A 27,661-nucleotide genomic window follows, 5' to 3' on the forward strand; every position below is an offset into this window, starting at 1 on the left:
TTGCCGCTGTCACCTGAACTCGCTGCTCCACCCCTCAACTGGTGCTAAACCACAAACCACACCCCACCGCAAACGAAAATCACTATTTTCGTTTGTGGCGGAGTGTGTCGTTTTCGTTCAACTATTAGCGCACCATAATAGTTCTAAAACAAATTCACCTGTAAGTGACATTTTTCAGAAGAAAGGTAGCAAATGTTAAAGCATTTAATTAATTAATATCACTCTAGGTCCAGCTCTTGTGATCAATTTATCGATTTCCTGATCATCAAGATGATACAGACTATTAAGACTATTCCTACTATTTAGTAGGAATAAGGATTATTCATAAAATGAGTTCAGAAATACCTTTTTAAAGGAGTTCTGCATTGGTGTATAAATTGAATGCATTTTAATTCTCTGTGTTTTAAACAAACTGCTAAGAGTTTTTACACCAAATGAGAAAAGCAAGAGAAAAGCTCTGTTTCATGGTTAATATTACATAAAAGTATCAATATATGTACCCACAATAAATGAAATATGTTAAACAAAACAAATGTAATGATTTACTTTCAAATGTCACTATCCTTTCACTTAGTTTCCATTCAGTCAGTTTTCTTTGCACAAAATCATCCATGACCAAGATTCAAAACTGAAAGATGAATTGAAATTTCAGATAAACCACTCCTACTTTATAAATTAGGCCTTTCAGCAGAAATTGAACGAGTAGAGCAGTTACATAGATGCACAGATTGATCAGAACTTCAATTTTGTTAGTGTACTCAGCTGTTTGGTCATGCCGAAAATGGTCAGTTATGGAGGATGAAATTAGCAGGCAAAAGGAGAAGTGCAACAACCAGCATGATTAAAGAAAAACAGATTCAGATTTTTTTTAAAAAAAAGAAGCTAGACATGAATGGTTCTATTGGAGCAAAAGACTGTCTGTCAGAAAGCAAGTAAAACCTGACCTGCACATGTACATACACTGATCAGGGAATGAGAAAAGCAGGGAGGGCTGACGAGAATGGCTGGATCATTGTTGTCTGTATGGCAAAGTTCAAATGAGTTAAAGGGGTTAAGTAGAAAAAGAAACAAAAAACTTTGCAAAATGACTATATGAAATAATAATAATCAAGAAGAAAAAGTAAAACCACTTACAACAGTAACAATGACTTTTGTGACAAACAGAGGTGCTGTTTGAACATACTCAGATTATTCTCATGTACTTATTTCAAGAAAAACACACATTGTTGGCAAAATAGAACAACTATCCTTCTTCCAAAGCTGCTTAGATAGATATGCACTGTCAAATGATGCTTATATTTAACTCTGTGAAGAATAAACATATAAAATATGCCACAAAACTAACCCTTTCAAGATAACAGACAAATAACTACTCTGGGCAGTCACACATAAAGCAAGGTCAAAAAGGCTGCTGGAAGCAAAAAGTGTCATGTTCTTAATGAAAGAGCACAACAACAAAACTGAGTGATTTTTAGTTTCTGATAAAAAGAAAATGAAACTGAACTAAAGATCAAATCTTACTACCTTTCTATTTACATGTTTTCATACACAAATCTACATAATGCTAATCTTCCCAAAATGTGCAGGAACATTTGCATTCACCAAATTGTTTCTTGTTTTAGCATCAATATTAAAAAACAAGTAGCAAAGCTAATATATTCAAGCTTCTCTAGAAGTTGAATTTTAACTTTCACATTTCACAAAAAGTAAAGGTTAATTTGAAATATTTTTTTTAAATATCCAGCTTTTCTTTGGAAAATACATGTAAAACTTTTTTTTATTTGTCAAAAAAGTCTCAGTATAGTTCAATTCAATTCAATTCAATTTTATTTATATAGCTCCAAATCACAACAACAGTCACCTCATGGCGCTTTATATTGTACAGTAGATCGTACAATAATAGATACAGAGAAAAACCCATCAATCATATGACCCCCTATGAGCAAGCACTTTGGCAACAGTGGGATGGAAAAACTCTCTTTTAACAGGAAGAAACCTCTGGCAGAGCCAAGCTCAGGGAGGGGCGGCCATCTGCTGTGACCGGTTGGGGTGAGAGAAGGAAGGAAGACAGGATAAAGACATGCTGTGGAAGAGAGACAGAGGTTACAGTTTTTTCTGAATGCTTAAACTCTAACTGCGATTGTTATAGCACAATTTCGAAAACTCTTAATACTTATAGCAAAACCACTCACTGAGTTTGCAAAACTAAAAGCACAAACACTGCTTTGCACTCAGTTTGCCATTTTGTAACACACACCTGGCAAAACTGTAGGTACAATCCACTGCACAGCACTCTTTTTGCAGAACTGTAAACACAACTCACTGCTTTACACTCAATTTCCAAATGATCAACACACTCCTAGCAAAACTATACACATTTATGGCTATTATTTACACTATTTTGCCAACTGTCTGACACACTGTCACGTGTGAAAACAGTTTTAGATAATTAGTTCACTTTGCAATCAGCCTAAGCACTATAAATAAGGTACAGGTAAGCTGTGGAGTACAATGGAGGGAGCAGGAAGAGTGAGAAGAGTGAGAATTAGAGGAGGCCGAGGAAGAGGACGTGGAGGTGAAGAAGTAGGACAAAGAGGATGACAAGGACAAGGAGGTGAAGTTAGAGCAAGAGGACAAGAAGGAGCAAGAGGAGCAAGAGGAGGGGGAAGAGGAAGGGTAAGAAGAGTAAGAAATAGAATTGCTGGTAACATCAGAGCTACAATAGTGGACCATGTAATCAACCATGGAATGACCCTGAGTGAAGCTGGCCAACGGGTTCAGCCTAACTTGAGCCGCTACACTGTAGCAAGCATCATAAGGATATTTCGAAATGAGAATCGGTTAGTACAGTCACTTTGCACTAAGACTTGTAGCACTGCCATATGCTAATGAGGAACACAACAATACCACAGATGTAAAAATACTGAAACTGTTACTTTACAGAATTGCTAGCTGACCAGATGCTAGGGGCAGAGGAAGAATGTTCACTGCAGACCAATAAACCCATATAGTCAATATGGTGACTGCAAATAATTCCATAAGGCTACGTGAAATTCAGCAGTGCCTAATTGAGGATGACACCACCTTCCAGAACATACAAAATGTGAGCACTTCTCTATTAGGTTGTGTACTTGCCCGCAACAAAATCCGAATGAAACAAATCTACAGAACACCTTTGGAAAGAAACAGTGAACATGTAAAACAGCTGCAATATGACTATGTGCAGGTAAGCTATAGTATCATTGGTACTGAATCTGGAAGTGCATACTGTAGTGCTGTGCATGTGCCTGCTGTTTGTTTTGTCTTGCTCACGTCTTGCTCATGACCCATCTGCAGAGGCAGATGGGTCATGAGCAATTTGTTGTGGATGAGGCTGGTTTTCACTTCACTAAGACGAGGAGACTCGGAAGGAACATCATTGGACACCGTGCCATAATCAATGTCCCAGGACAACGTGGTGGTAACATAACTATGTGTGCAGCTATAAGTCAAAATGGTGTTGTTCACCATAATGCAACCCTGGGCCCATATAACAGTGCACACATTATTACATTCCTGGACACCTTTGACATGTTCACTAATGTTCAGAGACCAGAACAGACCAGATACGTCATTATATGGGACAATGTTAGTTTCCATAGGGCTGCTTTGGTCCGCAACTGGTTTACAGATCACCCACTCTTCACTGTACTCAACCTCCCCCCATACTCTCCATTCTTGAATCCAATTGAAGAGTTCTTCTCTGCCTGGAGCTGGAAGGTCTATGACAGTCATCCCCATCAACGCATATCCCTTTTACAGGCAATGGAGGAGGCATGTGGGGATAAATAATAATAATAATAATGTACACACGTGGCAGCATATTAAAAAAAACCTATGGTGATATTTTTACTCTAACTACCTTAATGTAGTTTGGCAACTTGAGTATACTTTAAGTATACATAAAGCTGTTTCTGTCTTGTTTTTAAACTATAATATTTAATCCCTTTGATTTATTTTAAACAAACTAAAAAAACAAACACTTTCTCTGAGGCAGGTTGTTACCTGTCTGCCAGCCACTCCCATCTGCGCTGCACAAACACCTCTTCCTGCTTTTCTCAGTTCTCAGTTCTATTTTTCCTGCACCCGCTTTAGTCATGTTGGATTTACCTTTCTATTTTATGTATAAATGCAGTTGCAGACAGTTGTGCAGTCTAAGCCACACAGTTACAGTTTGATTTTAACCGTATCCGTTTGTGGACTTTGTGCTCGATTTCTTTTTTCTGTTTCCTGTTTGTGTCTCACTGCTTCCCTCACATCTCCCTCAGCAGCCTTTTCCTGCATTACTCAAACAAAAGGTGAGCAGTTTGAAGTTTTAATCTGAATTTAATCAGTGTCTCTGATTATATATGGATTAAAGGAGAAGTTGGTCACAAATATCTAATCTTTAAAGCAGTACTGTCTGGTTAAATATTGCATTTTATCTTACAGTTTCATTTCTTGGTCATGGATGATTTCGTAAGAACCAAACTGGTTGAATGGGGGCTAAGTGAGTGGGTGGAAAAATTTAAAGGTAAAGTATTAATGTGAATCTGTGATGGGTACAGATATTGATCCTGATGTGATCTGTTAACTGTAAAACAGCTCATAGATCTGTGCCCATAGCTTTTTCAATCATTTACGAAGAATTTCTGAAGAAAGTTGAGAATAAACTTTATCTCTGCAAATTCTTTTTAAATTACAGATGAACAAATCGATTCTGAAAGTCTGTGTGAGCTTGATGATCAAGAAATTAATAATTTGATCACAAAAGCTGGACCAAGAGTGAAATTCAAGAAGAACCTCAAGCTGTTAAAGGTAATTACCTTTTTTTTTTTAAAACAATCATTGTTGTTTTAGTGTACAGAGGTGAATTTCTATTAGAGTTACCTGGATATTAAAAAATGTGCTGGCAGCAATATTATGTAGTGTAATTTTTGTTAACTCTTTACTAATATGGATTTGCAATGTTTTGATTGTGTTAGGAAGAAAAAAACACAAATCAAGAAACAGTCATTTCTTTTCAAGTAAGTTACAAACTGTTTTGTTGCCTTGAGATGAAGTATCTATATGAGAAATAAAATTTTTAGTATATGTTTAAGTGCTCAGTTTATTTGGCTTTGCACTTTTTATCTGCAGTGTCAACAGGAGCATGAAGATGTAGCTGATGTGGTTCAGGTAAGGATTATACTGAATTTCAGACATATGAGCCAACTGCCTGAGACAAAATGAAGCTCAATTCTTTTGCCTATAGAGTTACATACTGATTCAGTATTAATTTTAGTGATCTCCCATTAAGGTAACCAGGTGTCATAATTGCCGACATAAATTAGAATTTTATTCAATTTATGTTTACACTTAGCCAGCAGTTTTAAATTTCCCTCAGTGTCGACTGTTCTGGTTGTCTTTGCTGGTGTCTCTAGCTTCACATGTGTTAGAATAGAATCACCAATTACCAGAGTTTGAGCCCCTGCGGGTGTTTCTGCAAATGGGGGAAAACACTTAGACACATGAATGGGTTGGTGGTGTGCCACGGGGCTTCTATTTAATACTGTGCTTTCTCCTCATCGTCACCCAGTCATCTTGTTTCCCCAACTGCTCGGGACAATATGCCAGAGGGAGCTACACTGGCTAAAGGAGCCTGGCTAGTTATGGGATTTTTAAGGGTGCGAAGCAAAGTCTACAATTATGTGATCCTGGCCTCCAGAGTTGTAAATAGGGTACATTTAATGCAAGTCTCATTATTGCTAAAGGAGACTGAGGAGTAGGGATGGGTATCATTTAGGTTTTATCCGATACCGGTGCCAAACCGGTACTTTTGAAACGGTGCCGGTGCTTAAACGGTGCTCAAACCGGTGCTCAAACCGGTGCTTAAAGAATGGAGAACATAAACTTTGCCCAAAAACCTCTTATGTTTTTATTTTTAGCAGTCTCCTCTTTTTTTCTGCAAAATGATAACCAAGTTAGCCTTTTCTGTTGATACAAGATACATCCTTTGGTTGGAACCAGTGCTTAAACAATGGAAAACACAAACTTTGTCATAAAACCTCTCATGTTTAGCTGTTTTTTTTTCTTTTGTAAAAAGATAACAATGTTAGCCTTTTCTGCAGCTATAGGGCATATATGGTATCACTCTATCAAACAAGAAGACAGCTGTATGACAGCTCAAGAAAAAAAAGTACTGAAATAAAGCACCGAAATGTGTGCTGCTTTTCTGGTTACTACCGTTTATGTCAGAACCAGTACCCATCCCTGCCGAGGAGTAACTAAACATCTGACACAATGAGCAGGAAAGTGCAGGAGGGACAGGTAATTAGTGAGTAAATACACAGAGAGTGTGTGAAGATTACACCTTGAAGTAAGTTATACGTTTTTAATTAAATTGGCTACGCAGATAAGCTACACAAACACCACTGGGTGTTCAACAGTGTCTCACTGGCAGTAATTATTTGTAGAGTCATTTTATTGATTCTTAACTAATATAGATTTGAATCGTTTTGATTGTGGTAAGAACAAAATTCAAATCAGGAAACAGTCATGTCTTTTCAAGTCAGTTTAAAACTGTTTTTTCCTTCAGATTTAATGTCCATATGACAAATACAATTTTTAATGCATGTTTAAGAGCTCAATACTCTATGCGGCTTTGCACTTTTTATCTGCAGTGTGAACAGGAGCATGAAGAAGCAGCTGATGTGGTTCAGGTAAGGATTACACTGAATTTCAGACATATGAGCCAACTGCCTGAGACAAAGTAAAGCTCCATTCTCTGGTCTACAGAGACTGACAACTCTCTACAGAAACGAATAAATGACTAATCTAAAGACATAATTCAAAGGGGGGTGGGAAAATACATTTTGCCCTAGCTAGAGGGTTTGCCAACCGTCTCTGTAGGTCTTTGAGACTGGGACCTAATTATGTAAAAGAATTGTCTAGTAGGATCACAGATATTTAGTAAGAAGAAGGTTATTGTAATTCAATTTTCATCAGTCTGCTGGTTAATAAAACATAACTGCATTTAAGTTTGTTGATTGTAAAACTTGTATGTTAGTGTCCTTTTGTTAAAGAACAATGCCAATGCAAATAGTGATAATTTCCTGTATAACTGATATTCATCCTCAGGTCTTTCCAGCCACAAGTGATACAGGTGAGACACATGCATCATATTTATTGCATCTCATATTATTCTGTGTTTGAAAGGCACTAATATTTTTTGCAATCTACATAACTTTACTAAGAAGAACTTTCAATGCTGAGAGAAAACCGTTTTTTTGTTCTTATTTTTTGTTGTTGTTTTTATCCAATCAGGAAAAAGAAAATCAGACCTTGAAAGTGATGCTAGCAGGTTGCAGTCACCAGCTAAGCGACAGTGTCAGTCAATGCCAGGATTTGAAGGTATTTACGTTTCTTACTAAACAATGTCACAGTTTAAGCCACTATAGGGTTAAATTTCTGTTCAGCACAATTTGTCCAACATGCCAGTTTCATCTTTGATGCTAGAAATTACTTTTTCTTTGGGCTGTTGGCAAAATTTAACAGTCAGCATGGTATAGTAAGTTTGATTGGTTAGTGGTCACATTATGGTCCTGATATACTCTAATTCACACAGGTTTGCTTTTTTTAACATCAAATTTTACATTTTTTGGTTATTCTAGTCTATAATTCCTTCTAAATAGTTCTTGACTTTTTTGTTCACAGAACCAACCATACTATCTAATGTGAAAAACATCATGGCATTTGTACATTCCAGACTAAATGAGCAAGACAAACTCAGTGCTTTCTTAAAGTGAGTATTATGTTTTTTCATATTTTGCTGACATACAACAGTACAATTATAGACGCTGAAATAATACAGTAGTAAAATTTATTGGAAAGTTTTGGTGACTGAGCTACATTTTTTTCCTGTTCCTGGTATCTACCAATTCTTCTTTTTTCTCCTCGATTGCCTTTTTGTGTTATACATTTCACTTTATGCCACCTAGTCTGACCTGTCTCCCCAATGTGATGTTTGTGTATTGTATGTACGTTCAGCAAGTTCCAATTTTCAATCCAGGCAACTGCAAGCGACAAATACAAGGATACATTGATTTATGATTCAATAGTAGACTATAACTATCCAAGTTAAGACCAACAAAGACTGATATTTTTAGGAAGTTTTGGTGACTTATCAATACAGGGAGTGCAGAATTATTAGGCAAGTTGTATTTTTGAGGAATAATTTTATTATTGAACAACAACCATGTTCTCAATGAACCCAAAAAACACATTAATATCAAAGCTGAATGTTTTTGGAAGTAGTTTTTAGTTTTTGCTATTTTAGGGGGATATCTGTGTGTGCAGGTGACTATTACTGTGCATAATTATTAGGCAACTAAACAAAAAAACAAATATATACCCATTTCAATTATTTATTTTTACCAGTGAAACCAATATAACATCTCCACATTCACAAATATACATTTCTGACATTCAAAAACAAAACAAAAACAAATCAGCGACCAATATAGCCACCTTTCTTTGCAAGGACACTCAAAAGCCTGCCATCCATGGATTCTGTCAGTGTTTTGATCTGTTCACCATCAACATTGCGTGCAGCAGCAACCACAGCCTCCCAGACACTGTTCAGAGAGGTGTACTGTTTTCCCTCCTTGTAAATCTCACATTTGATGATGGACCACAGGTTCTCAATGGGGTTCAGATCAGGTGAACAAGGAGGCCATGTCATTAGTTTTTCTTCTTTTATACCCTTTCTTGCCAGCCACGCTGTGGAGTACTTGAACGCGTGTGATGGAGCATTGTCCTGCATGAAAATCATGTTTTTCTTGAAGGATGCAGACTTCTTCCTGTACCACTGCTTGAAGAAGGTGTCTTCCAGAAACTGGCAGTAGGACTGGGAGTTGAGCTTAACTCCATCCTCAACCCGAAAAGGCCCCACAAGCTCATCTTTGATGATACCAGCCCAAACCAGTACTCCACCTCCACCTTGCTGGCATCTGAGTCGGACTGGAGCTCTCTGCCCTTTACCAATCCAGCCACGGGCCCATCCATCTGGCCCATCAAGACTCACTCTCATTTCATCAGTCCATAAAACCTTAGAAAAACCAGTCTTGAGATATTTCTTGGCCCAGTCTTGACGTTTCAGCTTGTGTGTCTTGTTCAGTGGTGGTCGTCTTTCAGCCTTTCTTACCTTGGCCATGTCTCTGAGTATTGCACACCTTGTGCTTTTGGGCACTCCAGTGATGTTGCAGCTCTGAAATATGGCCAAACTGGTGGCAAGTGGCATCTTGGCAGCTGCACGCTTGACTTTTCTCAGTTCATGGGCAGTTATTTTGCACCTTGGTTTTTCCACACGCTTCTTGCGACCCTGTTGACTATTTTGAATGAAACGCTTGATTGTTCGATGATCACGCTTCAGAAGCTTTGCAATTTTGAGACTGCTGCATCCCTCTGCAAGATATCTCACTATTTTTGACTTTTCTGAGCCTGTCAAGTCCTTCTTTTGACCCATTTTGCCAAAGGAAAGGACGTTGCCTAATAATTATGCACACCTGATATAGGGTGTTGATGTCATTAGACCACACCCCTTCTCATTACAGAGATGCACATCACCTAATATGCTTAATTGGTAGTAGGTTTTCGAGCCTATACAGCTTGGAGTAAGACAACATGCATGAAGAGGATGATGTGGACAAAATACTCATTTGCCTAATAATTCTGCACTCCCTGTATTTTTTTTTCCTGTTCCTGGTATTTACCAATTCTTGGGGGGAAACTTTCACTTTAACTGACACAAAAAGAAGGTGTGGATCAAAACAACATACAGTAAACAGTTAGTGGAACAAGTGTATAGAACTGAAATATATTGTGATAATTGATTGGTTAATCACTACCATGATTATAACTCTCTTTTAAACTCTCTTATTTAAAGCATACCTAAAAAAATTTCATGACTGAATGAATTAACTATATTTAAAATCTTGTTCAACAGGAAAAAGATCAGTGATTTGGAGATAAAGAAGAGGGAGCTGGTTGGTGTCTTTGGTAAAACTGGGGCTGGAAAGAGCTCTTTGATAAATGCCATCATCAAAGAGAAGAATCTTTTACCCTCAGGAAGCATCAATGCATGCACGTCAGTCATGATCAAAGTGGAAGCTAACAAACACAGCTCAAACTATGAGGCAGAAATTGAGTTCATCACAAAGGAGGTAAAATGAGCTTTGAAAGTTAGATTTTTACTTAAAACTATTATAGGTGTTACACTTCAGTTATTGGGGTTAACGGTTGGGTACATACCTCAATAAATGGCTTGTCGTCTAATTTTGTAGGAGTGGAACGAAGAGTTGTGGTCATTTCATCAGTTTCTTGACAATAATAAAAATCAGGAAAAGGAAGATGATGATTATCATGATGCTGTTGAAAAGCTGTCAACACTGTATGGAGAAGAATGGAAAGAAAAGTCCTTTGAAAACCTCATGGACCGCAAATATTTCAAAGAAATTCCAGAATTTCTCCAATCCAGGCGGAAGATGTTGACATGTGAATCAGTAAGACAAACTCATATTACTACTATAACAGACAGCCATAAGAGACTACACACTGGGGATGCTGGGAAATTGTCACGGTCCTGGGTCTCCTGACCCAGCGTTTTTAGTTCTTTGGGATTTTCGTATTATTTTACTTGTGTGTGATTTATTCTATGGTTTCTAGTTTTGATCCCTTGCCCTTCATGTCTCTCTGTGTCCCCTCTGTTCTGTGTAATTGGGTGTCCTTGCATGTTTGAGTTTCTTGTTTTCTGTCACTCTGCATTGTGCATTATGTTCTCATGGTTGGTCTTTTGTTACTCCCTCTAGTCTAGTCTCTTGTGTTCCCAGCTGAGTATTTCCCTGTGTATTTTGGTTCTTAGACCTCTGCCTTATGGTTTATGTCTCTGTGTTTCTTAGTTGCTGTCTCCACTGTGTCAAGTTCGCGTCTCTGTGTGATACTTCCTGTTTTACTTTGATGGTCCGTGTCTTATGTGAATGTGTCCTGCTTTGCTTGTCCCGTCAGTCCTGATTTCTCCCAGCTGTGCCCTCCTTCTGTGTCTCATTCTCCTCGTTACTTCCCAGTGTATTTAAACCCCGTGTTTCTCTGAGTCAGTGTCGTGTCGTCCCTCATGCTGTGTGTGAGTCTCCCCGTGTCTTCTGGTATGTGTTGCAATTAGCATCTCCCAGTTTAGTTTTGTATCGCTTTTGTATCACCGTTATCTTTTGTCACCTTTTTGTCAGCATTAAAGCTGCATTTTGAGTTCAGTCCTGTTTTCCCGTGAGTTTGCGTTTGGGTCCTATTTTCCTGCCTGCCACACACCGTTACATGACAGAAATGCACACAGGTGAAACTAGGACAACCTGGACAAAAAAGATAACTGACCAAATTAACAAAAGACTAAGATCTAGAAACATAACTCACTTCAGAAAACAGAATGCAGCATAAATTCAAAAGTCTAAAAAACACAAAACACTGAAATGCAGTGATCGCAACGAAATAGTTCTTACTGAGATCCCATAATCACATTTAGATGATCACATATCCAGAAAAAAAATCTGTTCTTGTAATAACTGTGGTTAACAGATCCCAAGACTGGTCCAGGTCCATTATGTAGAGCAGTGTTTCCCAACCACTCTGAGAAATGATCAGGTGTGCCCTGGAACTACCTGCTCTAATTAAATGGGTTACCAACTGCTAGTAAAACAGAAGAAGAAGAAGAAATTATACAACAGTCATGCTGTGAGTGAGACAACGCAGCACATGATAACGATAGATAAATATTTGAAAAGAAAAAGTAGTCAAACTGACCTGGGTCCTGGAGAAAATTCCAACCCAGATGAAGGCCTTAGCAAGACTAAGGCCTTCAGAAGAAAGCTAAAAAGGTATATTGGAGACAAACCGAACCAATTCCGCTATACCAGGTGAACGGAAAAATTATCAATATGCTTTTTTGACATTTTTCTTTGGTGGTGTGCCGTGTGATTTATCTGATGTGAAATATGTGCCGTGGCTCCAAAAGGTTGGAAAACACTGATGTAGAGCATGATTTATTTTTTTTTACATCGCAGTAGGAACCTTTACCTCTTCACACAACAGTGATCAGTTCCTTGTTTTAACCTACTCTTACCCTTTTTAAATCTCTCTGTAGAAATTCACTGCTGAGCAAAGTCAACAAAGATTGAATCAAAATGACGACAAACAATCAAAAGTAAATCGGTGTCTGACAGTCGGTTGTGTCAGGAATGGCAAAAAGTGGTGTAAAACCCTGACATTCAAAACATGGCACGTTATCCGCTATAGTGAATAAGGGAGCGGTCTAAAGTGGCTTATTAATATCTCAAAGTGGTGGACAACTGTACAAAATAACTGAGATCAGGTAGTTTCTGCTAATAGTAATAATAACTGTTGAGACCAAGAGTGTACTTAGTGTGATTTAAAATAGAAAATAAAAACTTTTAAATAAATAAAAAAAAGAGTATTTTAATTTTGGTTTTGAATAATAATTAGGCACTTTATTGAAACTATCAAATGGTTGATTGTTCTAAAAAGGATTTCACATGACCTGATTTTTTTGTGTCACTGACTTTTAATAGTCAGTGCACTTGTAAAGCACTTGCATTGCGGACTGAAATTAAACTGCACTGCTTTTATTATTTATTGCAGGCTAATGAACTCTCTGCAAAATTTGTCAAGTACACAAGAAGTGATTCAAAACAAGAAGAAGGTGATGAAGGAAAAAAGTGTTTTTGGCCACTAGTGAAGTGTGTGACTGTCAGGGTGCCAAACAGGCCTCTTCTCCAGCATTTGACACTTGTGGACCTCCCTGGAAATGGTGACTGTAACAAGAGCAGAGATCAGATGTGGAAAGGGGTAATTCACATTTACTGCTCTTTGCTTATACTGTGTTGTCTGTAAACAGTCATCTTTCTATTAAGCACTGAGACATGTTATTCTCCTTTCAGATAGTTGGAGATTGTTCTACTGTGTGGATTGTGACTGAAATTAATCGAGCAGCATCAGAGAAAGCAGCCTGGGGGATCCTGGAAAGTGTCAGTAGTCTGATTGGAAATGGTGGCGAATGTCAGCAAATTCATTTTATTTGCACCAAGTCTGATCTTGTTGATGATTCAGATGATCTGTAAGTACATTTTGCATGCTGATCAACTACAGGGTGTTTCCATGTAAGATCAACCCAGGTTAGACAAAAAGCGAAGCACTGGGTTGAGCCTTTTTAAAAAATTAATACAGAACATTTGGGTCAAAAGCAGTCTCAGATGCAGATACAATTTTACGAAGTTTACTGAAGATGGCGGACTTAGTAATAAACAGAGAGGGAGGGGAATAGCGGAGAGTGAGACAGGCAGTTGAATTTCTTTGTTCTGGAGGGACTTGTAATGTCCTCTGCCTCTAACGCCTTGCTAGAGTCGACATTCAGACTAAACAGTTACATGGTGACAGAACACTCCCCGTCTGAAACCCAGCGGATTTCACCTACTAATATGACAAGGTCAAACACATTTCAGTCATCTGGAGGAATGAGCAAGATCATCTCATTCACAGGTCGGACGTAAAGCTTTGGTTCCTCTTTCTTGATGACCTTTACTTGCACTTTGCGCACCCTTCCATCTTTACTGGGATACACATCAACGATAATTCCTAAGGGCCATTCGTTCCTACTGCACTGACTGTCCTTAAGAAGCATCACGCTTCCTTTCTTAAGGTTTGGCCGGTCAGATGTCCACTTTGTTCGACACTGTAGCGTTGACAGATACTGTTTCCGCCACCTGTCCCAAAATGTGTTAGACAAGCTTTGGACCCTGCACCACTGTTGCTTCAATAGGTTCTTATGTCCAAAATCTCCTTCTGGTACTGGGCATGGACCTACTTTCTGAGTAAGCAATGAAGCAGGTGTAAGAATGAAAGGATCTGTAGGATCGTTTGACACAGGCACAAGTGGTCGACTGTTCACTATGGCTGAAACCTCAGCTATGAATGTTGTGAGTACCTCATGTGTGAGTTTGGAGGAGCCCATTTGAAGAAGCATCAAGTCCAGGATACGACGTGTGATGCCGATCATCCTTTCCCATGCTCCTCCCATATGAGAGGAATGTGGTGTGTTGAAGGTCCACATACATCCATGTTCTGACAGAAACCTCTCCATGGCTTTCCCATCAAGATTTGAGGGAATCCCCATATCTTTGCAAGCTCTGGTGAAATTAGTGCCCCGGTCAGAGCATATGTTTTGCAAATGCCCTCGAATCGCCATAAACCTTCTGAATGCGTTTATGAAACTGGAGGAAACCAATGACTCAGTTACCTCAATGTGTATAGCTCTGACACACAGACAGGTGAAGAGGACAGCCCACCTCTTACTATCAGCGTGGCCTCCTCTCGTGCGACGGGCTGATACAGACAAGGGCCCAAACACGTCAATGCCGACATTGCTAAAAGGTGGTTCCATGCTGAGCCTGTCTGGAACAAAAACAGGAACAAAAACATAATATTCCCGAAAAACGCTTTGCCGATACGATCAGCTGTTTGTTACACTTCCCACATTGAAACAGACGTCAGCGCGAACGATCGCATGTCCGCATTTCCTGCCTGAAACCGGAAGTGACGTCATTTTCGCGGAAAATGTAGTTTTTTACTTGTAGGCCTTAAAAGCCTATAATGGTGTTTTTATAAGTCATGCTTGACTTTATATTTTTCTGAATAGTTGCTGGGATGCTTAGAATGATGCACATTCTGTTTTCTTTGCAAATTTGCATCATAGGATTGTTTTTCGTTTTTCCTGCAGTAGATAAAAATTGGTGTATCTCAAAAATAAATCTATGAAGACACTCAAAATAAATTTCCTGTTGTTGTAAACTATTTTTTGCAACTTTTTTGTATTTAAATTTTTGAGGGATAAACCTCTTAAATTTCTCCAAGTAGAAATTTATGTAAAAAACAAACAAAAATGATTTTCAATTTGTTTGTACTTTATTGCACTTTTTTCACTTTTTAAATCACTTTTTTGCAATTAATGTAGTTACTATGGACTTAATGCATACATATTATTAAAATATGGGCTATGACAGTTGTATTGATGTATAGCAACTTGAAATGTTCCCAAAAATGGCACTACAGCATATAAAAATATAAAGTAAGCTCTGGCGGACTTGGTTCTATGGTAGGTCTTAAAGGGTTAAGAGCGCTTTCCTTTCTTCTATCCGGTCGTTAAGTCTGACGTCACTAGCCGTGTCTGGGCCTAAACTCCGCTGCAGGTCCATATATCAAACGATCACTATGGCATTACTGAGAGTTGAAAAACTGTCTAAAGTCTTTCATCTTTAATAAAATGATCAGTGTTCTGCTCTACCAGATGTAACAATTGAGTTTAACATCCAGGCATCCGTGAAAACGGAATTTATGACATTTAACGGAGTTAGAAGTTAGCAGGAAGTTAGCTCGCTAGCTTCTATCTAAATACAATATAGCATGTCCTGACTGCGGGTTTTGGAAACAAATTAAAACGTACAGCTCTGTTATCACATCCAACATAAATGAAGACAGAAAACTAAACAACAGTGACGTTTGTGCAGGGAGTGCAGAATTATTAGGCAAGTTGTATTTTTGAGGAATAATTTTATTATTGAACAACAACCATGTTCTCAATGAACCCAAAAATCTCATTAATATCAAAGCTGAATGTTTTTGGAAGTAGTTTTTAGTTTGTTTTTAGTTTTTGCTATTTTAGGGGGATATCTGTGTGTGCAGGTGACTATTACTGTGCATAATTATTAGGCAACTAAACAAAAAAACAAATATATACCCATTTCAATTATTTATTTTTACCAGTGAAACCAAAATAACATCTTCACATTCACAAATATACATTTCTGACATTCAAAAACAAAACAAAAACAAATCAGCGACCAATATAGCCACCTTTCTTTGCAAGGACACTCAAAAGCCTGCCATCCATGGATTCTGTCAGTGTTTTGATCTGTTCACCGTCAACATTGCGTGCAGCAGCAACCACAGCCTCCCAGACACTGTTCAGAGAGGTGTACTGTTTTCCCTCCTTGTAAATCTCACATTTGATGATGGACCACAGGTTCTCAGTGGGCTTCAGATCAGGTGAACAAGGTGGCCATGTCATTAGTTTTTCTTCTTTTATACCCTTTCTTGCCAGCCACGCTGTGGAGTACTTGAACGCGTGTGATGGAGCATTGTCCTGCATGAAAATCATGTTTTTCTTGAAGGATGCAGACTTCTTCCTGTACCACTGCTTGAAGAAGGTGTCTTCCAGAAACTGGCAGTAGGACTGGGAGTTGAGCTTGACTCCATCCTCAACCCGAAAAGGCCCCAAAAGCCCATCTTTGATGATACCAGCCCAAACCAGTACTCCACCTCCACCTTGCTGGCGTCTGAGTCGGACTGGAGCTCTCTGCCCTTTACCAATCCAGCCACGGGCCCATCCATCTGGCCCATCAAGACTCACTCTCATTTCATCAGTCCATAAAACCTTAGAAAAACCAGTCTTGAGATATTTCTTGGCCCAGTCTTGACGTTTCAGCTTATGTGTCTTGTTCAGTGGTGGTCGTCTTTCAGCCTTTCTTACCTTGGCCATGTCTCTGAGTATTGCACACCTTGTGCTTTTGGGCACTCCAGTGATGTTGCAGCTCTGAAATATGGCCAAACTGGTGGCAAGTGGCATCTTGGCAGCTGCACGCTTGACTTTTCTCAGTTCATGGGCAGTTATTTTGTGCCTTGGTTTTTCCACACGCTTCTTGCGACCCTGTTGACTATTTTGAATGAAACGCTTGATTGTTCGATGATCACGCTTCAGAAGCTTTGCAATTTTGAGACTGCTGCATCCCTCTGCAAGATATCTCACTATTTTTGACTTTTCTGAGCCTGTCAAGTCCTTCTTTTGACCCATTTTGCCAAAGGAAAGGACGTTGCCTAATAATTATGCACACCTGATATAGGGTGTTGATGTCATTAGACCACACCCCTTCTCATTACAGAGATGCACATCACCTAATATGCTTAATTGGTAGTAGGCTTTCGAGCCTATACAGCTTGGAGTAAGACAACATGCATGAAGAGGATGATGTGGACAAAATACTCATTTGCCTAATAATTCTGCACTCCCTGTATGGTTACTGAAGTTTGGCTAGCTGGTATATAGCTGGTATGTGCTACGTGACCGCTAGCGACACAGCTATGTTAGCATAATATAAACAAGCTAACTTTTTTTCCACTCGATAAAAGTTAACGTGAGTGTTATCGGTGGTCAGGAACAAATGTAATCGCATGGCAGGATGCTGTAAAAGGACCAAACTTCAGCCGGGAGAACAACTGAGATAATCCATCCACAATACGAGGTTAGTCATTCATATACTGCTGCATGGGCTGGGCTGTAGTTACATCCTAAGGTTTTAAAAAACAGAGCTTAAATAAATGATTAGCGGTAATAAAAGCTGAGGGAGGTCAACAGTGATCACTGACTATTTTATGAGCTTTTTGAGATTAAATAGAAGAAAATACATAGCATTAAACATGTTAACAACACAAAAGCCATATTAAACCCAGACTACTTTAGGCCCGGAAGTAGGATTCGTCACGTCATCGCTTAACGACCGGATTTGCTTCTCTCTAAACCCACAACACCTGGGTAAGGGGTGGGGTTTATTGTGTAGCGGGCAGCGCTCTGCTGGATCATCTCTAGTGGATGACTCGCTTCCACATTGGGTGCCAAACGATGCAGTCCTTGTACCGTTGGTAGGGGGTATAGGATCCGGAGAGACCCTCGTTTTAAAAACTGCCACAGCTTTGTGACCTTCGGCTTTAGACTGATAACTCACTGCTGAATGCTGTCTGTGTAAGGCCAGGGTCGTTGCGCATCCGTGCTTCCTGACACACAAAGAAGCCGAATGGGGGATAGGGAGCCCTGCGATCTTCTTTGTACTTAAAGCCTAGAGAAAGCCATTTTTCCTGGAGATAAAATGGCAGCTTCTGCACCACAGGGGTAACACCATGAGGAGTATCCAGATAACTAAGCCCAAGCAGGTCACCATCTTCTTTGGCAGCCTGTATTTCCGACAGCAAGTCTCCTAGCTCTCTTAGCTTACGACCGTCTCTGTTTGGAATCTTGGGAAAGTTGTCTAATCTTTTCAAAAAGACACCCTTGATGACCTCTGGTGCACCATAGCATTCATTAAGCCTATCCCACATAGCTCTGAGTCCGTTTGCTGGTTGTTTCGCAGACACGGATCGTATTCGTCTGGCATGTTCAGCTGAGTCCTTACCTAGCCATTTCACAAGAAGGTTAAGCTGTTCGCTTGGTGAGAGGTTGAGGCCTCTGATGGTATTTATAAACGATGCTTTCCAGGCTCTGTAGCATTCGGGACGGTTGTTGAAGTGAAGGAGCCCTGTAGACACCAGTTCGCGTCGAGCCATAAATCTAACAAGGTCTGACATGTTCTGCTCCATTTCTAGCGGAGTGTACAGTGGACCCCTTTCCTGGCATGTGGTCTCATGTGGGTGACTGAAGTTGTCTGGGGTTGTAATATAGGCGGTGCCAGTGTAGCCACTGTCTAGAGGCTGTTGAGCATAACTGACCGTTGGTTCTTGTTTAGGGGTGTAAGTGTCACTTTGCTCTGCTTTGCTTGGGAAATGTTCCTTTAGAATTGCTACTATGTGTGTGGTTCGTGCTTGGATGTGTGGTACTGCAAATGGCTTGGGGCTTGCTCAAGTATGTGCATCAGATCCTGGCGTAAGAGTCTATGATCAGCGAATGCTGAGGGAGCTTCATCTCTGTGTTACCATTGGAGGTTTCTAGAATGGGCATGGTTTGGCTGCCATGTGTGGCACCCTTCACATATTCCCTTGTGCGTGTTACTGGGTCATCAGCAGGAACATCTATTTCACTAAGAGTCTCGTTATTATCTTGAATCACTGCAGCCTCCAAAGCTGCAGCCCTTTTTTCCATGCGTACTTTATTCAACGACGCTTCAAGACGCATTTTTCGAAGCTGCATAGAGGCTTCTAGTTCTGCTTGCTGCAACTTCAGATCATTCTTTTTATCCATGAATGCTGCTTCAGCCTTAGCTGCCTCAGCTTCTGCACGTGCTTGTGCGGCACCTGCCTTACTTGCAGCTGAACTCCTAGAATGCCTGGAGGAGCCAGATATATTAGATCTGATTTTCATGAATGTACTGGTTCTCTGTGACATGTTGCTGTCGAGTGGATTTTGCCAACATCTGCAGCTGAATCTTAGAGCTGAGCTGTTTCTGGAGGATAGCTCTATATGCCGTGCAGTTCCTCATGAGACTGGTCTTTGAGAGGCTGTCGTTTTACTGTAATGTCCTCTGCCTCTAACGCATTGCTAGTCGACATTCAGACTAAACTCCTCTTCAAAATGACCACGCAGACAAGGGGGATTGACTTCACTCCCTTTACTTAGGCCAGTTGAAGAAGGGTAAAACTGAGAAAACAGCATGAAATGCTCTTAGAAATCAAAGACAAGGACAAATACACAATAGCAGTACAAATGACTTGTTTAGCCAAAAGCGTTAGCGAATCCTCTCTTTACAAACATTTCAGCACTGTCCCAAAACGTTGGCTGCATCCTCCGGAGGCTGCATTTGAAGGCCGATTACGTCACAGCCAGGTGACGAAGGCTGTCCCAATTCATTGACTCCTTCAAATGCGGCCGACAAATCCATCCATCATTTCCCCAAATTTGAAGGATGGGTCGGGTGTGTCCTTCATGGCCCACCATATCTCAGAATTCATAGCTTGGCCCAGCCAAATTTCAGCTGCCAACAATGGCGGCCGCTACTAAGTTTTAAAATTACTCTTATTAATCTTTCTGGGTCACAAAATAAACTTTTAACATATTTTAAGGCGAGAAAGTAGCTGTGTAAATTACAAATATCTGCTTGGTTTATCAAGACATTGCATATTTGCAAAAGTGTGACGACGTTTTCGGAGACGTGGGCGAAAGTGTGTGTGTGTGTTTGTTTGTGTGTGTGTGTGTGTGTGTGTGGTTTCTGTAGACAAAACATAATGATACAAACCAATTATAACTCAAATTGCACATTAAACATAAAGATACAACTGAGGTGTACTCAAATGCAGTATACAAGTAAATAAGCTGACATATTTCTTCAGACTGGTTACATAAACTTAGTCAGACATTATGCATTAAGACACCACATACAACTATGCACTGAAGGCAACTTTACACTGTTTATCAACTGGTACACAGAGCAGAGAACCAACAACACTTTTACTTGGTATCGGATCGGAAAGGAAATCAGTGGTATGGCACATCACTACTCTGAACTGAAGCTGCGGAAATACGCCTATGGTGCATTCAGGGGGTATGGGAAATCCCATACACAAACCTAACCCTTTTTTACAGGGACAGCAAGAGAGAAGAGGGCGAGCAATAACAGGAGAGCGGGAGGAGAAAGAGATGCAAATGACATTATGGCAGCTTTTGTCTCGGACTCCCGGACCATCAGCACCGGCTCCCCTCAGGGCTGTGTTCTTTCTCCTCTGCTCTTCTCCCTGTACACCAACTGCTGCACCTCCACCCACCAGTCTGTCAAGCTAATCAAGTTTGCAGATGACACCACCGTTATTGGGCTCATCTCGGACGGGGATGAGTCTGCCTACAGGAGGGAGGTTGAACGTCTGGTGTCCTGGTGCAGCCACAACAACCTGGTGCTGAATGCCCAGAAGACAGTGGAGATTATTGTGGACTTCAGGAAGCACACAGCCCCACTCCCCCCCATCATCCTGACTGACACCCCCATCACCTCTGTGGACTCATTCCGCTTCCTGGGTACCACCATCACCCAGGACCTGAAGTGGGAGCCCACCATCACCGCCGTCATCAAGAAAGCCCAGCAGAGGATGTACTTCCTGAGGCAGCTGAAGAAATTCAACCTGCCAACATGGACGATGATGCAATTCTACACTGCAATCATCGAGTCCATCCTCACCTCCTCCATCACCGTGTGGTACGCTGGAGCCACTATCAAGGACAAACTGAGACTGCAGCGTGTTGTGCGCTCTGCTGAGAAGGTGATTGGCTGCAGACTCCCATCTCTGCAGGACCTGTACACCTCCAGGACATTGCGGCGTGCAGCTCGGATCTCAGCTGACCCTTCTCACCCTGGACACAGTCTGTTTGACCTGCTCCCCTCAGGCAGGAGGCTCCGGTCCATTCGCACCAGAACCTCTCGCCATAAGAACAGTTTCTTCCCCTCTGCTGTTGGACACATGAACAATAACCATATGACTGTACCCGCCACTAACACATGACCCTACGCTGTGTTCACTGCATCATTCCATGTTTGGCACTGATCACCACCTGCACTCATGTATATATCTTTCTACGTAGCACTCTTAATTCTTATTCTCATGTATATATCTCATGTATATCTCATGTATATATCTTTCTACGTAGCACTTTTAATTCTTATTCTTACTTTTATTTTTTCATGTCTATTTAAGCCCAACTTATGACACTATGTTTGCACTGAAGCACCGCAGCAATTTCCTGATGTTGTAAACCTGCTCAACATTTGGCAATAAACCCCTTTCTGATTCTGATTCTGATTTTATGTATGGTGCACATAATCTATGAGATTATATGACATCATGCATATCCTGGCCATTACAGTCAAGTAATTCAACAATTTTACATTTTAAAGCAAAAGTACCATTACACTGTCCGTCCGCAACAAAGTTAAAGTAGTTGCTGTGACAAAAAAAAACTTGTGTGTAAGCATGTCAGCGTGTGGTGATGTCACGATCCAAAAAGTATAAATGGTACCAGCCTTCAATATTTGCGAGTTTGTTTTTTAAAAGAGTCAAAATAAATACATTGAACAAATAAAGCCATATCATCATAAATGACTGGAGCTGCAAGGCAGACAACTGAAGCGTAATAGGTTTATTTATAATGAAACAAATATATAAAATGAACTGGTGAATTAGTGGAGAGCACCACCCTAAGGTGATGGTCTGGGAGAGAGTGCTCAATGACTGTCAGGGAGAAATTGGGAGTCTGTAGTGATCAGGTAAGTATTTTGGTGTGAGGCTCTGACAACCTAGGTTAGCAAGTAGGAGTGTGAGAGGATATTAACCAGACAAGACGTTTAAAACTAGAATTCAACAAATTGGAGGATAACCACCATCAGGCAGAAAAACATTGCCACAGCCAGTCTTTAAATACAATCTACATGTTAACAATGAGTGTGCAGCAGTCAGGGAAAGCTCAGCTTGGTAAGAAAGGGAGATTTTACACATTTCACCAAAAAGTCCAAGAATAAAAAATCACCCAGCCTGCCCCGGATTAATGATGGTGATGATAATAGTGATGATGGTAACAGTACATATTTGCACATTTCTTGCAGTTCATCAGCTGATATCCATGATCGAATAGTTAAAAGAAACATTCAAGTCAAGGATGGAGTAAGAAAAGAATTCAACAAGAGAAGCAAGATTAAGGTGAGGTTTATAGGCTGACAGAAAATAATACAGACTCTCCATAGTTGTAAGGATGCTTTAAAATTAAACAATTTTTCCTCAGACACACTTCACTGATGACAGTTTCAAAGTGTTCACAGTGAGCTCCAAAGAGTTCCTAAAAGGGAAGCATCTAAGTTCAGAAGAGACTGGTAGGTGAAGTCTTGATGCACATGTTGTTTTAGTTTGCTCTGACTGAAAGAGAATTATTTAATTTGAATTAAAGTGTGTAATGTCAAAGTGTGGCACTGAAATTTCTTCTCAACAGAAATAACCAAACTTAAAGGATTTTTGCAAGATCTCAATGACTGTTACTCAGAGACAGTAAACTACGTGAGTGGAGCTTATGGGATTCTATCTTTGATTGAAGGTGCCAGGTGCAGAAAAGAGGTGAGGTCAAGTTATCTATGTGGAACAATATTTTACTGAAATTTAAAACTTCAAATGTTTCCATAAATCTGACACCTAACGAAATTTTAGTTATCAAGATTTCTTGACAGGCACTGAGTGACAACATTTCAAAATGATTAATTAAAAAAGAGTTGTATTTATGTTATTACTGCTTTAATAGAAAATAAATATACTGTTTTAATTTCAGGGTGTTGGAAAAGCAGATGATGTATGTAAAGTTCTCGAGAAAAACATGACAGAACAACTTGATCAAGTCAAAAGAGCAGTTGATGAAGCGATCAAGGATTTTGAACAATGTCTTACAGAAGGCGTTAAAAATTCCAAAACCTCTGAAGAAAAACTGAAATCCTTTTTGGACCGTGATGTATGTATCTGAATTTTAATTATTATAATTCACATCATAGCAACAGATTTTGCACTTTATATGAGCATGTGTTTAGAATTGTTTTCCTGATCTGTTACAGAAACAGCCTAGTTTTTTTAAGACACTACAGGCTGTGGTTAGAAAAGACGGCATCCACAAAACAAAAAAAGGGGAACACATAAATCTCAACACCGTATTAGCTTCATGCTTGACTGACAGCATTGATGAAAAATTCAGAAAGACCTTCCCGTGAGAATAAACAAATTACTATCATATTACACTATACTTAAAATGATTAAAACAAACTTGTCAATACTGCCATCGTGAAACATTTTTTTCAGAAATGATGTTAAAGGCGGATCTTTCAGTGGAGTCATCAGTAGATTTTCACTTGACACAAATTCGCTGATTCAAAAATACCAAGATGTCAAACTGCAGCTGATATTTCTCCAGACAGAGGTACGACATGAAACAATCCAGTTTGTCAGTCCATTATAGCAGAATTTACCTATTCACTCTACAAATACTAATTCTGTTTATTAACTGATCCATGTTTCATGTTTTTAAGGAGGATAAAATTAAGACAAAACTCAACAAAATAATCCTAAAGGGGAAGAAAATCATCTACAACAGTCTAACAGAGGCAATTGAGAAAAACATGAAAAAGTGCTATGAAGGTAAGAAGATTGTCAGCTTGTCACTGTAATAAATCACAATTGTACATAAAAAATGTTTTGACAAAGTTTATTCTTTTCTTGTAGATGCACGAAAAATTTCAGGGAATGGTGCGCTGAAAAAAATGAGGAAGACTATTGAGAAACATGTATCCTTAAATAGGAACATGTATGAGGACGCAAAAAAGACCATGTTGGAGAAGATGAATGAACTGATGGTTTGTCACATTACAAATTAATTTGAGACCATGTTGTGTTTTTTCTATATTTGAGTGCTTTTGCTCAGTCTGAACATTCTCTAAAGATTAGCGAATGGCTGTTAATATTTGTATTTTTCAGCATTACAAAGATTTAGTCTGCAATGATGAGTTGAACTGAAGAGCTTAAAATATGAACTGGCCACAAGAACAAACATCTACCCATTAATTCAGATGTTTCAGTTGTTTTAAACCTCAATATTTGACTCTGTGAAAAGTAATAAAAGCTCTGATGTTTAATTAGATGATCATCTGTAAGGAACTAAAGGAGACCATGGACCACTCCATTAAACTCTCACTCAAGGCATCAGCTTTGAGTGAGAGTCTCCCGGGTAAAGAAAATATAGGCTATGAAAGTAAATCGTTAGTAAAATGTTGAACAATGCTAAGCCCATGTTTTTATATATTTGTTTGCTTTTCAGATGTTTCAGAGCATCTTGAAACTGTGCAGCAACATTACAATGAAGGTAAGGGCAGTCAAGAGGGAGACATAACATCATAGTAGCCAGGTAAATATTTAAATGTTATTTCATGTTACTTTAAAAGTTCCTATGAATTCTCAAAGAAAGAGGGTGAAATTTGATGACAATCCTAAGCACCTAAATATACAGTAACTTTTAATTGTTTAATATATAAAATATAATATATAAAATATGTTTAATTGTGTTTAGTGTCAATTATAAGTTTTTCATAATTTAGAGATTAGAAGTAGCCATTTTAAATTACATATGGCCATTTAAGCTGTCCTTTTGTATTTTCATCATCTCAGCTAAAAAATCCAACTGGTTCATTGTGGCCGGTAATGTTATGCAGTGTTAAAGTATGACACCACAACGTTACATCTTCTTCAAAAAAAGTTTAGAAGCAGCTGCTAAACAACTGCTAACAGTGGTGACACCAGAAGCACTACCAACATAAAAGTTCAGGTTTTGCTCAAAAACTTCCCTGAATATTGTCCACAGTCTTTGGACAGAAGTGACTTATTGACTCATATCAGACTGACAGCTGAGGTAAACATGCTGAATTTGTTATTGCTAAGCACAGATGAAGTATTTGAATAATATCACCACTTATAATTTGTGTTATTTTACCCTTTTTGTATCCGAGTCACCTCAAACAGGTTCAAATAAAGTGTTTCCAAAAATGAGTTTCTACACAAACAGTAACAGAAACAACAGATATTAAGATTTTCTATTCTAGGCTGAGGAGCTTTCAAGACATCTTAAAGCACATCTTAAGTACTGACACTTGTTCTGTTTGCCTGAGCAACTGAGTGTTAAAAATCTTTGTGCTTATTATTACTGGATGTTTCAGATTTGCTCCACACAGTAACAGCAGAAACCTGATGACCCACTCAACATCTCTGAGGGAACACTGACCAAAAGCATGAGGTCTCTGGATATCGCCACAGATATTTCTGTAATGTTGTGTTTGACTTTTAATGAATTTGATGAAATTTGATTTTTCAGTCCTCACTGCAAGAAGGTCCTGGGTTTGAATCCAGTTTGTGGCTTTTCTGTGTGGACTTTGCATGTTCTTCCTGTGTCTGTGTGGGTGCTCTCTGTGTACTCTAACTTCTTCACACAGGCTAAAACATGCATGGGGGTTAGGTTAATTGGTGATCTTGGATATAGATGTGCATGTGAGCAAGAATGATAGTTAGCTGTGTGACACAGTTATTATAGTTTTGTATTTTGTCATTAATTTTTATTTTATTTCATTTTGACTTTTTGTTTTTATTTCATGTTTCAGTAAGTTTCAAGACTGTTCTTATTTTCAATTTATTATTGTTTGAAAATGTTTAGTTTTAGTTCAGTTTTGTCAGAGGCAAAATTACGAAAACCAGTAGAAACAATAGGAATGTTTCACTTTTTGAAAACAGTTGACCCACTTGTCTTGTACATGTCCAGTGTCTCAAACACGTCCATCAATAACATGTCAGGCACATTGTAATAACATTTTTACCAAACTAACAAATACTGAAACTAAGGCTATTTCCTCTATAAACTGATTTGTATTTCAAATGAGGTCATTTAATCATTTCTGTTGATTATTGTTTTTATTTTGTTTAACTAAAATATTCATATCTAGTCTTAGTTTTTACTTTAGTTTTATTTGAGTGGAATAACCTTAGCAAGCTCTTCAGGGTGTACTCTGCCTTTTGCATGACAACTGGGAAAGAGTTCCAGCAACCCCGAATTGGATAAGCAAAAGGATGAAAATTTTTAAGCATGAATTCCTCTCAGGGGTATTAAGGTTTTTAAGATTTTAGTTGTTAGGGTCTAAACCAAAAGGGCAGCACTCTGTCCAAAAATGTTTTGATGTCTATTTTCTCCATTTTGTTGTATTTGGTCATTATTTGTAGACCCTAGTTATACAGAAAATTATACAGCGGTAGAACTACAATGTTACAGATTTTAATTTTAGTGCTTTACAGGAATACTGTGATATTCAGACTCTTTCCAGTTTTAAGGATTCAATTTAAGTAAATTTAAAGATTTATTTTCTTGATGTATTTGTCAGTTTTATTCTTAAACTTCTATAGAACATGACTTATGTATACCACTTTACTTATATTTCTAACATAAATATGAATTTACTCTAATACAATGGTTTCTTTGGTTGTCACATGAGTAATAAAGCAGCAGCAAAAAAATAAGTCTCTGCTTCTGCTTTAGCTATTATATCATATTGTTTTCTGTTGTTTCTATTCTGTATTGATTCCATAGCTGTAAGATGTAAACATGATTTTTCAAATCCTGATCTTATTTTTGCCTAAAAATAAGCTCCCTGCCAAAAAGTATTTTGCAGCACCACAGTAGTTTGTAACATACAACAAAATTATATTTGAAGACTGAACCACAAGCCATTAAGTCAAATGATTGTGGATACTGCTTCCTCTGAAGGTGTTCTTGTCTGGGTGGCCTTACAGGTCATCTACAATCCTCCAGTCACATGTCTTATCAGCAGCTCTCTTCTATAATCTGTGTACCTGGTAACTAACTGGGTTAAAGTTTAGTGGTCTGGAAAATAGGGCCCAAGGATCTGTTAACTTTTATAGGCAAAGTAACCTTTTATAACCTTTTGTGTGATATTACAGTTTTTTCTGATGACTTAAGCTCTTTTTTTAAAACTATTGGCTATTTTTGCTAAACTCTACATGCAAATAAGAAAACCCTTCACCAAATCAGCAAAACATTGTAGTTTACTTGTAAAAGCTAATAAACCTTGCTTAACTCTGCAAACCTTTGTAAAAATGGTATTTTCGTATCAAACAGTTAACACAAGCCATCACATTAATAAGCACACAATGCACCAACTACACACTGATGGTATGAATAAAAAAAATCTGACTTTTGCTTTCTCTGTGCACAAGGTAG

At 38.8% G+C, this 27,661-nt stretch overlaps 1 protein-coding gene across 1 annotated transcript; it reads left to right on the forward strand.

The window, feature by feature from the left end:
• Positions 1-4,106: 4,106 nt before the first annotated feature.
• LOC113020765 (nuclear GTPase SLIP-GC-like) lies at positions 4,107-26,937 on the forward strand. Its single transcript, XM_026164990.1, has 24 exons — positions 4,107-4,337; positions 4,471-4,552; positions 4,724-4,836; positions 5,004-5,045; positions 5,158-5,196; positions 6,681-6,719; positions 7,138-7,162; positions 7,324-7,410; positions 7,714-7,801; positions 10,004-10,220; positions 10,341-10,559; positions 12,703-12,909; positions 13,002-13,177; positions 22,464-22,557; positions 22,640-22,727; positions 22,844-22,965; positions 23,174-23,350; positions 23,451-23,599; positions 23,692-23,809; positions 23,919-24,027; positions 24,112-24,242; positions 24,526-24,613; positions 24,704-24,790; positions 25,596-26,937. The coding sequence occupies exons 2-23, from the start codon at positions 4,486-4,488 to the stop codon at positions 24,781-24,783; spliced, it is 2,475 nt and encodes an 824-aa protein (XP_026020775.1). The 5' UTR covers positions 4,107-4,337; positions 4,471-4,485; the 3' UTR covers positions 24,784-24,790; positions 25,596-26,937.
• The last annotated feature ends 724 nt before the right edge of the window (positions 26,938-27,661 follow it).

This window comes from Astatotilapia calliptera, chromosome 4, assembly GCF_900246225.1.
Source record: "Astatotilapia calliptera chromosome 4, fAstCal1.2, whole genome shotgun sequence".
Taxonomy (NCBI): Eukaryota; Metazoa; Chordata; class Actinopteri; order Cichliformes; family Cichlidae; genus Astatotilapia; species Astatotilapia calliptera.